This window comes from Columba livia, chromosome 6 (genome assembly GCF_036013475.1).
Source record: "Columba livia isolate bColLiv1 breed racing homer chromosome 6, bColLiv1.pat.W.v2, whole genome shotgun sequence".
In the NCBI taxonomy this organism is placed as follows: Eukaryota; Metazoa; Chordata; class Aves; order Columbiformes; family Columbidae; genus Columba; species Columba livia.
In genome coordinates this window covers 21,747,555-21,760,158 of record NC_088607.1, presented here as the reverse complement: position 1 = coordinate 21,760,158, position 12,604 = coordinate 21,747,555, and the positions used below count along the sequence as shown (strand labels likewise).

Here is a 12,604-nt window from a genome sequence, read left to right as displayed (position 1 = left end):
CTCACACTTGCCACAACCTACCTCAGTAACGAGGAACCAGGGGGGCAGCCCAAACCTGGCAGCTCCTGCAGTTTCACACCAAGCAGAGGTGTAGCTACAAAATACAGAGCAACCATAAAAGTATCAGGACCCAGCTGCCAGCACCCCTCAGGAGGACAGAAAGCGGAGGCATACATGATGGTGTGAGGGTCTCTATTTCACGCATGCCTGCAAACCCCATGGCAAACACATCACACTTCTGCCAGGAGATGAGGGATTGTACAATGGGCAAAAGGATAGAAAATGGTCTTCTCAACATCAAGAAAAAAAGGGCAGCCAGGAGGTTTTACTCCTCATGTCAACATCCCATTACTAACCAGTTTACCTTGACAACAAAGCTTTCCAAGAAAAGGCAGAGACTTGGGCATTCAAGCAGTGGCCTTAGGAGATCCCAGCTCTCTGCCCAGGAAACAGCAAAAAAAAAAAAACCCAGCATATCACATATCACCTTCCTACTGAAGCATGACAAAGAAGAGAATATATGGCAGAAGAGGCCAAAGAGGGGAAAACCAGAAATCAATAGGATCTAACAGAGCGTGACAGAAAATCACTTCCCCCATAAAAAGAGGTTACTTGCCAGGTTAATGAATCTTTTCTGTTCTGTACTTAGACACCCAGGAAATGGAAGGGGTCACAGGAGCAGTGTGGGTGGGAGTGCAATCCCTAGAACATGCTTTCAAGAACAATCAAAGGTTAGAGATTAAATCCAGGCAGCAGTCAACTGCACAACACATCAGCAGTTTGATACACGGGCCAGCTGCAGCTCAGAGCGTCACTGAGCAAAATACACTGCCAGCATCAACAGCACGGCAATAACAGGCTCCTCTGCCAGGGCAAAACCAGGCCCTCTTCACCCCTGTCCTGCAAAAGGGTCAGCCCCAAGAATCAGAGCATCTCTGCCTTTCCAGGTCAGCAGTGCCAGTACAGACAAAACAAAATGGTCTATGGGTCTTTAATCTGAGTAACTGCAATAGAACCACAAAAAACAGACCGCACCAGAAGTCACGCTGTGCAAATAGCTCAGAAAGCTCTTGGACCAGTGGCCAAAACTTCTCAAAACTCACTTTCAGGTAAAGAGCTGTGCCTTACTCTTGTTGGGAACGCACAGGCAGCAGACAAACCAACAGAGATGTGTCTGAACAACAGCAGGGTACAAGATCTCGTGGTCACAGAAGCCTGAACTAGTCCTCTGGAGCACCAAACACATCCAAAGTCAGGTTCATATAACTTTCAACTGCAGTTTCTTCTGACTAGAGCCCTACTGACAAGCTCCATAAAAGAAGTGCAGATCCTTGCTCTTTTATCACTCCCCAGCCACGTCTAGCTTGAGCTACTGACAATAGGTCACCCAAGGAATACCTCTACTTAGGCCCAAGATATTCAGTAAGGGCAATGCAGGTGCATGATTTCCACCCTTTTTAAGGCCACATAACTTGTAGGTGACTATATTAGGTTCTTCCACTGCCCACCAGAGTCATTTACCAACTGCTGTTTCTCAGTCTGGAGCCTCTTGACTCCAGCACATCTCAAACACCTCTGCCATGCAGCTGTCCAAGCTTCTCCTGCAGCAGCTGCCTTATTTGCTACCCACTACCAAACTCTGCAACAGACATGGATAATGCAGCCAAAAATCCCCTTTATTACCTGTATTTGATGCAGTTTCAGAGTAGACTTCCTGCACCAGACAGCTGTTCAAGACACATCACGTCATTGAATCTACCTTCATCCCCAAGGCACTACATCACAGGCTCCAAAGCAGACCTAATGCTGGCATTTCTGCAAGAGGGAGTTTTTGATTTCCCAAGTCCAGTATTTTTATATGTGGGGGATTTTAAAGCAAAACCTTACTTCATCACACAGCATCCTGCCAGCACAAACACCAGTGCAGACTGTTCTTTGCTTCCACAGCAGCCACCTCCACCTGTAGCAGGGACAGGCCCTTCTGTCCAGTACTGCACTGCTAGCAGGAGGCAGGGCACAGTTTGGAAATAAATCTCTTTCCTCCAACCTCTGCTCTCTGAAATGAATGAACAACCCCCAGCAGGTCTACACCTGATATTCAACATGCAAAATACCAACCAAAACAGCTAACTTTGCCAAAATTCTGAGCAAATGAAAAAGCTGCTGATTAGGCAATGCTATTTGCAGGCAATGCCATCTAAGTTCAAAGTCACACTGATGAGGAGTAGGAGACTGGCAACACCTGCAGCTACAATGTGAGAAGTGAAGAAAGGTAATTCTCAGTACCCTCCAGGACTGTATCAACCAGCTTCTAATAAGGACACAGAGACTCAACCATTCTCCAATGCTAACTATCAACAGGAGGAGATAAAATGTTCAGCAGGCTTGAACTTCTGTCTTATAACACTGTGGTGCAGTTTGCTCTGCAAACAGCTTTCGGGTTTGTGGATGGTGAGGTTAAACAGATGCTTTTTGCTTGGGTGCTGACATTCGCACAAACGCAAAATGACTTGAGAGGATGCAAATTTCCGTTTGGGTCTAAAGCTGAGCTGACTAATGGACCAGCAACAGCTGCAGGTCTCCGACAACATGTATCAGTCAAACCAGAGGGTGATTTACCCGTGGCTGAAGTTCCGCGTGGGCTTCCTTCTCAACACACAGTTAAACATCTCTCTCTGTTCCAAGCTGGGCTGACACAAACTGGCCAAGAAAGAGCAATCAATCATTGAGAGTCCTTTAATCAAGGGCTTCCTTACACGTTTAAGCAGTTTCTATTGACACGCAACCTTCCTGTTCAGAAAGTGCTGGAGTGGATCTGAACATCAAAGTACAGGCGCCCTTGGAGATCAGCATTTCTGGGAGCTCAGCTACAACAACAACAAAAAAAAATGAAAACACCACCACAAACTAGCAGCTAAATTAAAACAACAGCCAGCTTCTGCTCAATCATCCAGCTCTTCTGTGCAGTAAAAACACATTCCAGCACTAGTTGAAAGCAATTTTGTTGCGGATTCATACCTGCGACATTCAAGATCAAGGCAGGACGACCAGGTCATTCAGTGTCAGAGGTGACTCCTTCCTTCCAAGGTTGCCTGTCTCCACAAAGAGCACACAGACCTCCCTGTCAGTGATCTCCCCACTCCCAGCACCATCTCCTTGGCACAGAGAGTCCTGGACTCTGATTCACAGAATCTGGCCCCGCCATTTCCCTCTGGTTTCTCGAAGGAAAGGGGAGATAGGCACAGTAGTCCACCTACTACAGCAAACACCCTGTTACACAGAACTAGTTCATCAAATACGACACAGAAGGTAAATGCACACCATAGCACAGGGCTGCTGTTAGGTGAGTGAGGATGGAAGAACCTACTGACCACTGGGAGAACAGCATGAGTTACTGCTGGGGTGGGAGAGGAGATGCGTCACCTCACAGCCTGGGGAAGAAACCATTGCAGAACACCCAGGGCAGAAAGCAGAGAATTGCAGGAACTGGAGAGAACTTCAAGCAAAAGGAGACAAGGGAACATCTGAAATGGATCCATAGGAACTACCAAAGGAAGCAGGCAGGGAGCACAAGGGGCTCTGCAGCAAAGGAAATGTGGAGAGAGAGAGGAGAAAAAAAAAAAAAAAAAGAGATGGATGTATTAGAGAAAGGAGGCTAGAAATTCCAGTGCATCAGGCACATGGTGCCTGCAATTTCCCAAATACAAATGTGTGAGCCTGAATACACTGCAGCAGGTATTCATCAGCTCTTCCCCAGACTGGGGCAGCAGCCGCTCACCTGGGAGACACTCACAGGCACAGTGAGAAAGGGGCAGCTTACCAGTAAAACGCAGCCAGTTCTTGTGTTAGCCATCCAGCAAGGCACAGGCACACTATGCATCAGGTTAGGACAGGAGGAGAATAAAAAGCTCCAAACACAACTACAAAGGCAGAATATAATTACACAAGTGGAAAGTGTCTTGAACCAAAATCCACAGTTTTATGGACTTCTGAAGCCTGGAAGACTTACAGCACAGTTTCTGAATGCCTCCATCTGGGGCCCTGTGACTTACTAATCTTATGTCACGGAACACCTGAGGAACGAGCAGTCCTCATTGATCAAACCTGTGCATGCTGTGGTCAAGGGCAGACACCTGTGAACTGCCTCCAGTCTACAAAGTTCAATAAAAGCTCTACAACAGGGGTGTCAAACTCATTTTCACTGGGGGCCACATCAGCCTCGTGGTTGCCTTCAAAAGGTCAAATGTAATTTTAGGAGTGTATAAATCTAACTACTCCTACAGTCCTAAAATCACATTCAGCCCTTTGAAGGCAACTGCAAGGCTGATATGGCCCCCTGTGAAAATGGGTTTGACACCCCTGCTCTACAAGGTCTTTGCACAGAACTACCCATGACAACTCCAAGTACCTCTTCCCCACCCTACCAGCCTTTTTTAAGACAAAAAAAAAAAAAAAAAAAAAAAAAAGCCTGTTGCCCTAAATTTGCCCAGCCCTTCTCCTATCCATTGCTAAATCCCAAGCTGCAGGTATAGCACTGAGTGTTACATCTCATGTAGGGCAAGCAGATCCAACACACCCCAAAAAATGCCAAAGGTCCAGCCCATTTTTGTCAGATCCCAAGCAGACAGCTAAACACTGGAAGGACTTTAGACCTGGATCTCAAGTGCTTCTTTTCCCAGGGACCATAAGGTTTTGCTCTCAAATTCCACAGGCCAATGGCTTCTCTACCTGGGAATCTCAGCTGCAAGAAAATGGTTGGTGGTTATTTTTTCTTTAAGCCACAGCCATTAGTTTGTGCTTGCTAGGATTACAACAAAAGCCACCTTAAACCTTCCCTTTGAGGAGGAAGCTTCTCCTGCAGCTCTGCCTCACTGCAAAATAGAGCATCCCCAACAGCAAACAGCCACAGCGCTGAATGTGCATAGAGTGTTTCCAGTAGTCCTCACCCACCTGTTTTCTGCTCTGTAACTGCTGTGACCTGCCCAAAGCAGGTAAATTAAAGACTGCATGCCCTGTTCTCTCATTCTTTCCCAGACCACCCAAAAAGACTCAGTCACTAACTTCCTCCTTGAGCATTTAACCCTTCCTGCAACCTACCAGGGAAAAATGTAAGGGGAATGATTGCTGGCAGGAGCTTTCTCCTTCCTCTACAAACATTTGAACCAGCATCAAGGAATCCACAGACTAGCTTATGTCTCAGACTCTTCCTTCAAGCATGTTTGTTAGTATTGGTGGCAAAGAAAGGAGGAAGGAAGCTTTCTTTTCTGGAAGTCCACATGGCTTTGAATGTCATGAGACCAGGATTCAGCTCCCAGCACCGCCACCACCACACTGACTGCCCTTGGGTAAGCCATTGGCTCCCACCACCATCTTCTACAACACAGAGCCCCACGCCAAAGGCACCGGTACCTTCACCACAGCTGTACCGCGGCTCACTGAGGCTTTCCACACCAGCTAAGAGGCTTCAAAGCTTTATGGAAAATCTGTAAGACACAGCTGAGATTCCTTCACAGGAATCTGGGATTCCCAAGCAACTGGCAGGTTGGCACATACTTTGCCAGTGCTCCTGCCATTGCCAAACCAAACAAGACAACTTGTGAGATTGCAGGAAGGCCCTCATCAAGAGCTGAGCAGCCTGGATCCACAGCGTGGCCTGCAAAGAGCTTTCAAGTTGCCCTGTTAACATAACAGACCTGTGCTTCCAACAGAGAAAACAGCACGTGCATCCTACTCAAAACCCAAGCAATATTCAAGCGGCCCAGACTTTACAGATCCTCACTCCCTTCTCTCATTTGATTACCCCCTCAAGTTTTCCAGTTCCAAACAGTTTGATCAGCTTATAGACAGGACATGCCACATGAGAATAAACTGCCTGGCCAGAGCAGACAGAAATGGGGGACTCCAACACAGGACACCCCCAAAGGACCCCAGCCTGGAAGATGAGCCACTGAAGGAACTGCCAGGCCTCGGGAGGGAACACTGCATGTCGAGCTCACAAAGGGCAGGAGGCACCATACAAGGAGCCAAAGTACCCAGGAACCAAGATGCTGAGACCAAACCACAGCTTCTTCTCCTTGCCTGCTGACTTGTAAGTGGAAAAGAGCATCATCACAGGCTTGCTGCTGGAGGGAACCAGTCATTGACACTGTAAATACCTAGGGGACAAGTTATTTAGTGCCCAGTTGTTCTTCCTCCTCTTGCTGACATAAGTCGGACTATATTATCTCCAGAGGTCACCTTGAACCTCAGAGATTCTGCTCTTCAAAATTCATGTAAGTTTGCACCAAAATAATTACCAGAAGTAGCTACAGCCTATTTAATTCCTTTGGTTCCAGTTGGCATGAAAAGCCCCAGAAGGATGTGCTTGTTTTGTTTCACAGGCATCCATAGTTCCTCCTGTTGCCTGTCTGTCAGGCAGCCTTGCTCAGACCTGCACCCTGGCCCAGGCATCTTTAGCCATACCCTCTGAGCAGCAGATCTATCCAAAACACATACCAGGCTTACAACATTTTTCCATCTGTAACGGAGCAGATCTGGCAGGGACCTTTGCACTGTTCACTTTGACAAGCTCCAGTGACCTGTGGCAACACTCAGCAAAACCCCCCCGGCAGAGTCAGCACTGTCACCTTCCCTGACAACTCAAACCCACAATGCAGCCCTGCTTCAACTGCCCCTTCATCACCCATTCAGGAATTTTGTTCTCTCTTCCTACCCTATCAAAAAGACAAGAAAGCAGCTGCAGATTAGGAAAGGAAATCCTGGATGGTTGGAGTTAAGAAGTTGAGCAGCATTGGAGTTATGGCCCATCAGCTGAGCCCTGGTAACTGGACACATGTTTATACCAGTAACTCAGTAGTTGTAGTGATTTAGGAAGCTACTGCTCTGTGCTGCCCATCCCTCCTTGCTGCTGGAGATTATTATAACCTTAGCTAATGCAACAAGAGTGGAGCATGTGCCAGGCTTTTCACTTCCAGAACAGCAGATCAACCATCGACAGCCTGCACTCAACCTCAGGGCATGAGCTGCAAGGATGAGGAACTGGCAAGCTTTCATTTTGTAACCTGCCAGATCTAAATCCATCACGGCCTCTGGGTCACAGCCATTAGCCTGCAGCAAAAAAAAAAGTAAAGCACTATAGTTTTAACAGCTTTGGAAAACACATAAATGGAGCAGCAGTTTGTCTTTGCAATGGGCTAAGAGCCTGCATACAATCTGCAGGCACAAGACTGTGCACAGGAGCCTGTGTCTACAGCAGCAATGGAAACAGTCTAACAGTGTCTCTGTTTCCACACACCATCAAAAACTTCCCCTTATAAAACACACCAGGCACCTGAGCTTTTCACAGCAGGTCTGCAATCACTGTCTTCTCGCCAGTAATGCTGCTAGACAAATATTGACACTGTCCCACCAGTGGAGAAACTCAGGCCCGAGGAAGTTAAGATGACTTGTCACTGCTATAGCACATCAGAAAGAGAGTGTGATAGATTTCCTATACAGGCATTAAAAACCAGCCCTGACATAGCCCATCTTGGAAGGACAACTCCATTAGAGGTGTCTTCACCTTGTCTCACAGAAATGGATCTCTTCACTCATTAACCTTGGCTGGACTGACCCTTTGGGATGGCTTATTCAGCACTGAACACCTGCTTAGCTCTATTAATGGTCTAACATTGGAAGAGAAGGGAGGACACGACAGCAAGGCTGGGGGTGGAGGGGAGGAGGAAAGACAGTGTCTAATACAGGTCCATGTGGTAAGAGTCTTGCTTGCTCTGCTTTGAGGCTGACTTCAAAATCTGGAGCCATTCAGTGCACAGAGGTAGGTACGTGGCATGTGAGGAGCATCTTGTAGCCCAGGTGCTCTGCACTTCAGGTTGATACAGCCCACATAGAGAGAAACTGGATCAGAGAGTCAGAAAGAACAGGCAGTCAGGACAGGCTGAAAGAGACAGACTCATACCGTTCATAGAAAAGACGACTGAAACATGAGAAAGCTGGTTAACAGTGCTCACCGGTGGAAAATGCTGCAGCAAAGCAGAAGGCACCACATTGTCCTCCATACGCACACAGAGCAGGGGAGAAAAGCAGAGTTAAGCTGCAGTTCTGGGGCCTCAGGTCAGACAAGAGGAAAGCCAAAGCAATGCAAGGCCAGGCTGCCTGGCAGCCCCCACCAAAACCAGATGTGTGCCCGCACTATCAGAAACACCAGCCCGGCCCTGGGGTCCAGAAAAGGGCTGTGTGACCTCCAGAGCTCTTGTTCGCTCCTTCCTTTCTATTGGAAAGAAGACATTGGAAAAGTATTAGATGCAAACCCTGAGAAGTCAGTATATAAAGATCATTTGTGATCCTGACTGAATGAAATTGAAAGGAGTAACACAGGTAAGGTTTTTCTGCCCACTAGGAGAGGAGGTGAGGATGTACAATAAAGGGAGACTGCCATTTGTAATCCAGGTTGTTCTCTGCATACATGCAGAAGTGAGAGATAGAGAGCCTGGAAGATGGGGGGACTGCAGGAGAAAGAAAGGGTCTTACAGCAAAGGCAGGTAAATGACAGGCTGGGATTTTTTTTCCTCTTCTGTCACAGGTTCACTGTCTGACGAAGGTAGGTCAATTAAAGTAAATGTTGTCCATGTGGCCCTTAAAGGAGCATTCCTCATCCTCCGCATACTTGACCTGACAGTAGTACCTAACAGTCCCAAATATAAGTGAGACACACTGGAGACGATGCCATAATTCTGCAGGAAATACAAGGATAATACATTTTCATATAGGAAAGCACTGTACCTGCAGCTCTCCAGGTCTGAACCATAGCTGTATCACTAACACCTAGTCTCACTGGAAAGAGAGAGATGAATTCTTTGCCATTTAGAAGTAGGCACAAATACAATAATGCATGTTTCGGCGCGCTGGGTCCCATATTGATTCTGCACTTAAAAAACCCCACCAAACCACATGCGAAATCACAGATGACTTAGTGATCGATGGAATGCTTTGTGCAAAAGATGCTCTGTGGAGAGAAGAGGACCAAGTTGAATTTTGGAATAAAATCTACCACTCACAACACAGCTGGCATAAACGGCCAGTTAAACAACTTGCTATACAAGACAGAAAAGCTCCAATAGACATTGCTGTGACAGAGCTCGTCTATGTGAACAGATACGGCTACAAGTCCCCTAAAAGCAGTCAGGAGAGAGCTGATAACAAGGGAAGCTGTCATCAAGGGACACTGAGGAACAGCTAGGAGAGCATTTGGGGGGCAAAGCCCCAACTCAAAAGATTAACTACACCACACACAAAGAAAGTCCTTTCTTTTTTCGATTCCCACAGTATTAGGAAAATAGAGCTTTGCACAAAGTTATCGGTAAATGGAATGAGACTTACAATGTATTGATTGCCAGTTTCCCAGCAGAGAAGCAATTCACAAGACCACAACATTCACTGATGGATGGAACCAAAAGCAGCAACAGTCATATCAAGAGTACCACCTAGCTTTCCAAAGAGAAAACCTGGGTTCATATTCCCTTCGAATTAACATTTTAGAGGTGACAGAAGCTCTTGGAGAAATCAAACGGTTAAAAGGCTCACAACGAGCTCAGAAACAACTGAGTGTAATTTAACACGCGAACGAAAAACTCTGAAAAAGGGATGGAAGGAGCAGCTGGAGGCTTCCTGAAGGGGATGCAGTAACTCCCACACAGGCAACTAGAAAGTATGTGGAGACACCGGCGGCTCGGCTGGAGCGCGGGGCTGGTCGCACCGGCCCCTGCCCGCCGGGGAGCCCCGGGAGAGCCCCCGCGCCGGCCCCCACCGTGTGCCGGGTGCTCCTGCCTCTCCGGGGCACGCACCGCCACTGCGGGCCGGACAGACCCCGGGACAAGTTGAAACAGCTGCCAACAGGCTGCAAAAAATGCGCAGAAAAAGCTTATATGGGGGAGAAAAAAAAAACCAAACAAACCAAAACACCACCACCACCAAACCGCAAAGCACCGGCGGGCATTTCCCTGGCTTTGCAGAGATCTCGCGTAGGGGAGGGGGTGGATAACAGGTGAGTGAGCGAAGAGATGGGGGAAGCGGGGAATAATTTTTTCAAAAAACCCAAGGCATAGCCTCCGACTCGGGGCTGCAACCCGCAAGTAACGGGGGCGGCGGGGGCACCGGCTGGGGGGCACCTTGAACCCCCCCGCGCCGGCGGGACGGGCAGCAGCGGGGGAGCTCGCCAGGTGCCCGCTGGGGTTTGGGAGGGCAGGGGGATGCCGAGGCGGCTCCCGGCCGGGGGGCTCCCGCCGCGGCCAGGTGAGCCCAGCGCCGGTCACGCCGCGCGGTACCAGGCGACACCAGGGTACCGAGAAGCGCTTCGCAGGGCCACCTGCCCACCGCCACCTCCGTGCTTGCAAACTTCTCCCGGAGTTGCATCCCGCCCGCTCCCCTACCGGCTTTGCAAGGGTCGCGGTACTCCATCAGCTCCTCCGCCGCCTCCGGTTGCCCCACCGTTAAGGCAGCTGCCCCTCCGCCCGTCCCCGCGGTCGGTAGAAGTAGCAGCGACAGCAGCAGGCGGCGGAGCGGGGCGGCCCCGCGGCCCATAGCGGCGGAGAGGGCGGCACGGCTGCCCGGGCTGCGGGCACTGCGCGGCGCCAGCAGCCCCCGCCGCGGGAGGCGGCCGGGGGGTGCTGCCGCTGTCACTCAAGGCAAGGCCAGCCAATCGCGTCCACGCCCGCGCCTCTGCCCCGCCCTCGACGGACCCCCCTAGCCCCGCCCGGCCCGGGGCGCGGGGGACCCGCGCCCCGGGCCGGGCGGGGCTAGGGGGGTCCGTCGGGGGCGGGGAACCCCTTCCCTCTCCCGGTTGCAGCACTTGGGTGGCGAGTGCTCAGATATAATAACTATTATTATTACTGTTTTAATTTTTTAACTGTTACTATTATTATTTTTATTTTTTTCCCCTCAAAATAACCGTCACTTCAGGGGCAGCTGAAGAGAAATAGCTCGTCCGCTGCCAGGAAAAATACAATATTTCGCATCGCGGCCTTTAAATCCATGCATAAGGGGAGTTGCGAGATGGTGAATGGGGAAAGATGGGGTAAGAAAAAACAATAAGACCAACTAAAGAATAGGAGAAATGGAGAAAAATGGGGCAAAACATGAGGATGTGCATCTATCCCTCTCCCACTCTTTTTGAGCACATTACAGCAGCTTTCAGGGGCAACTGGGCTGATTTACTGGAAGTCTGGGCTTTGGGATGATCCATATGCAGTGAGACTTGGGAAACTGGGATGATGGATTGTGTGTGAGTTGCTCAGCTGCGTCAAAATCTGCCCTGTGGTACCTGAACTGGGGGACTGCAGCTGCCTGAGGTTGTGTGGTATCTCAGGCACCTTTAACAGCAGAGCACACTGGAAAGCATCGTAGCCCAGGGCTGCTGGGTTGTGGTGCAGTCAGTCCACAGAGGCGGGATGTCTCTGCTATTTGAACAGTGACTCTGTAGGGAAACGGCAGATGCCCAAAGCCCAGCCACCTCACTGGATGCTGAAGAGTCTTCAGAGTCATCTCACAAGGGCCAGGTGCTTCAGTCTGAATTTAACACCACACAGGCAGCTGCTGCTTGGACAAGATGTTATGGTCTGAGGCTGCAGCAATAGTTATGGGTCACCCACCTGCTCAACAGACACAGCATTAGGCAAAGACAGTACAGGTGCTATACTGGTGAGGAGAGGAGGGCTGACAAGAGTACGAGCTCAGTCGGGGGTTCCTGGGGTGAACGTGCATACCGCAGTCTGCCTGTGCCATTACTCTTTGCGCCTTCAGCTGCATACTTCCAAGCTCCCACCGCAGGATCCTCAAGCAGCCCTTCCCATTACAGCATCAGCTCCATACCCTCCCTTCACCCAGGCACATGATGGCTTGCCATCAGCTGTCCATACATTTGTCACTTCTAGTCCACAGCAGTGAATGATTCTTGGGCATGAAAAGCACAACCTGATTCAGACACCTCCTCAGCAGCAACACAGGCTACTGCAAACTGCTCTTGCCTCTCCCCTCCACCCCCCATTTAATATTGGCTTCCCAGAAAAGATAAAGTCAGGAAATTAACATCCTCTCCAAACCTTCACAGAGGCCAAAAAGGCTGCATCAAACCCTGGCATGAAGACCATGGTCAAAAACTCTGCTGATCGAAGGCACTAGAGTTTTCTACAACTGCTGAAAAGCCCATCTGGTAAAGACAAACAGCTGGCTGGGGAGCATGGAGGAGACTCCCTCCCACGGGAAGGGGAGACTGGCACGAGTTGCCCACTTTCCACCCCAAGCATCAGGTTCTCCACCTGATTTCTGTAACACACAGCACACAGGAGACATAGTCTGCTACCAGAACAAAACACTATGTGCATAGCTACTCAGGGGGCAAGTCAAGAAAAATGTTAATGAAATCTAGACATTACGTAAACAACTACCAAGAAGGCACATTACAGTAAGGGCACTCTAAAAATCTTTATGGCATGGGAGGTTTTTGTGTACTTGATGGATGTGACCCTAACCCTCTGCACAAGAATCACCCCGAGGAAAGCCTCTAACATAAATGTTTTTCTGTCTAATCTGCATTTTATAGGGGCCGTAA

At 49.3% G+C, this 12,604-nt stretch overlaps 1 protein-coding gene across 8 annotated transcripts in view; it reads right to left on the bottom strand.

Annotated features, from left to right (window-relative positions):
• The window catches only part of TLL2 (tolloid like 2), a 100,713-nt gene extending 90,088 nt beyond the window's left edge, over nt 1-10,625 (bottom strand). For 6 of the 8 annotated variants that reach the window (XM_065067511.1, XM_065067513.1, XM_065067512.1 and 3 more), the window contains exon 1: nt 10,428-10,625. In XM_065067511.1, the coding sequence (XP_064923583.1) occupies nt 10,428-10,578 (151 nt within the window). In that variant the 5' untranslated portion in view covers nt 10,579-10,625. The remainder of the gene's footprint in view (nt 1-10,427) is intronic. The other 2 variants (XM_065067516.1, XM_065067518.1) reach the window with 1 other exon arrangement.
• Nucleotides 10,626-12,604: the final 1,979 nt, after the last annotated feature.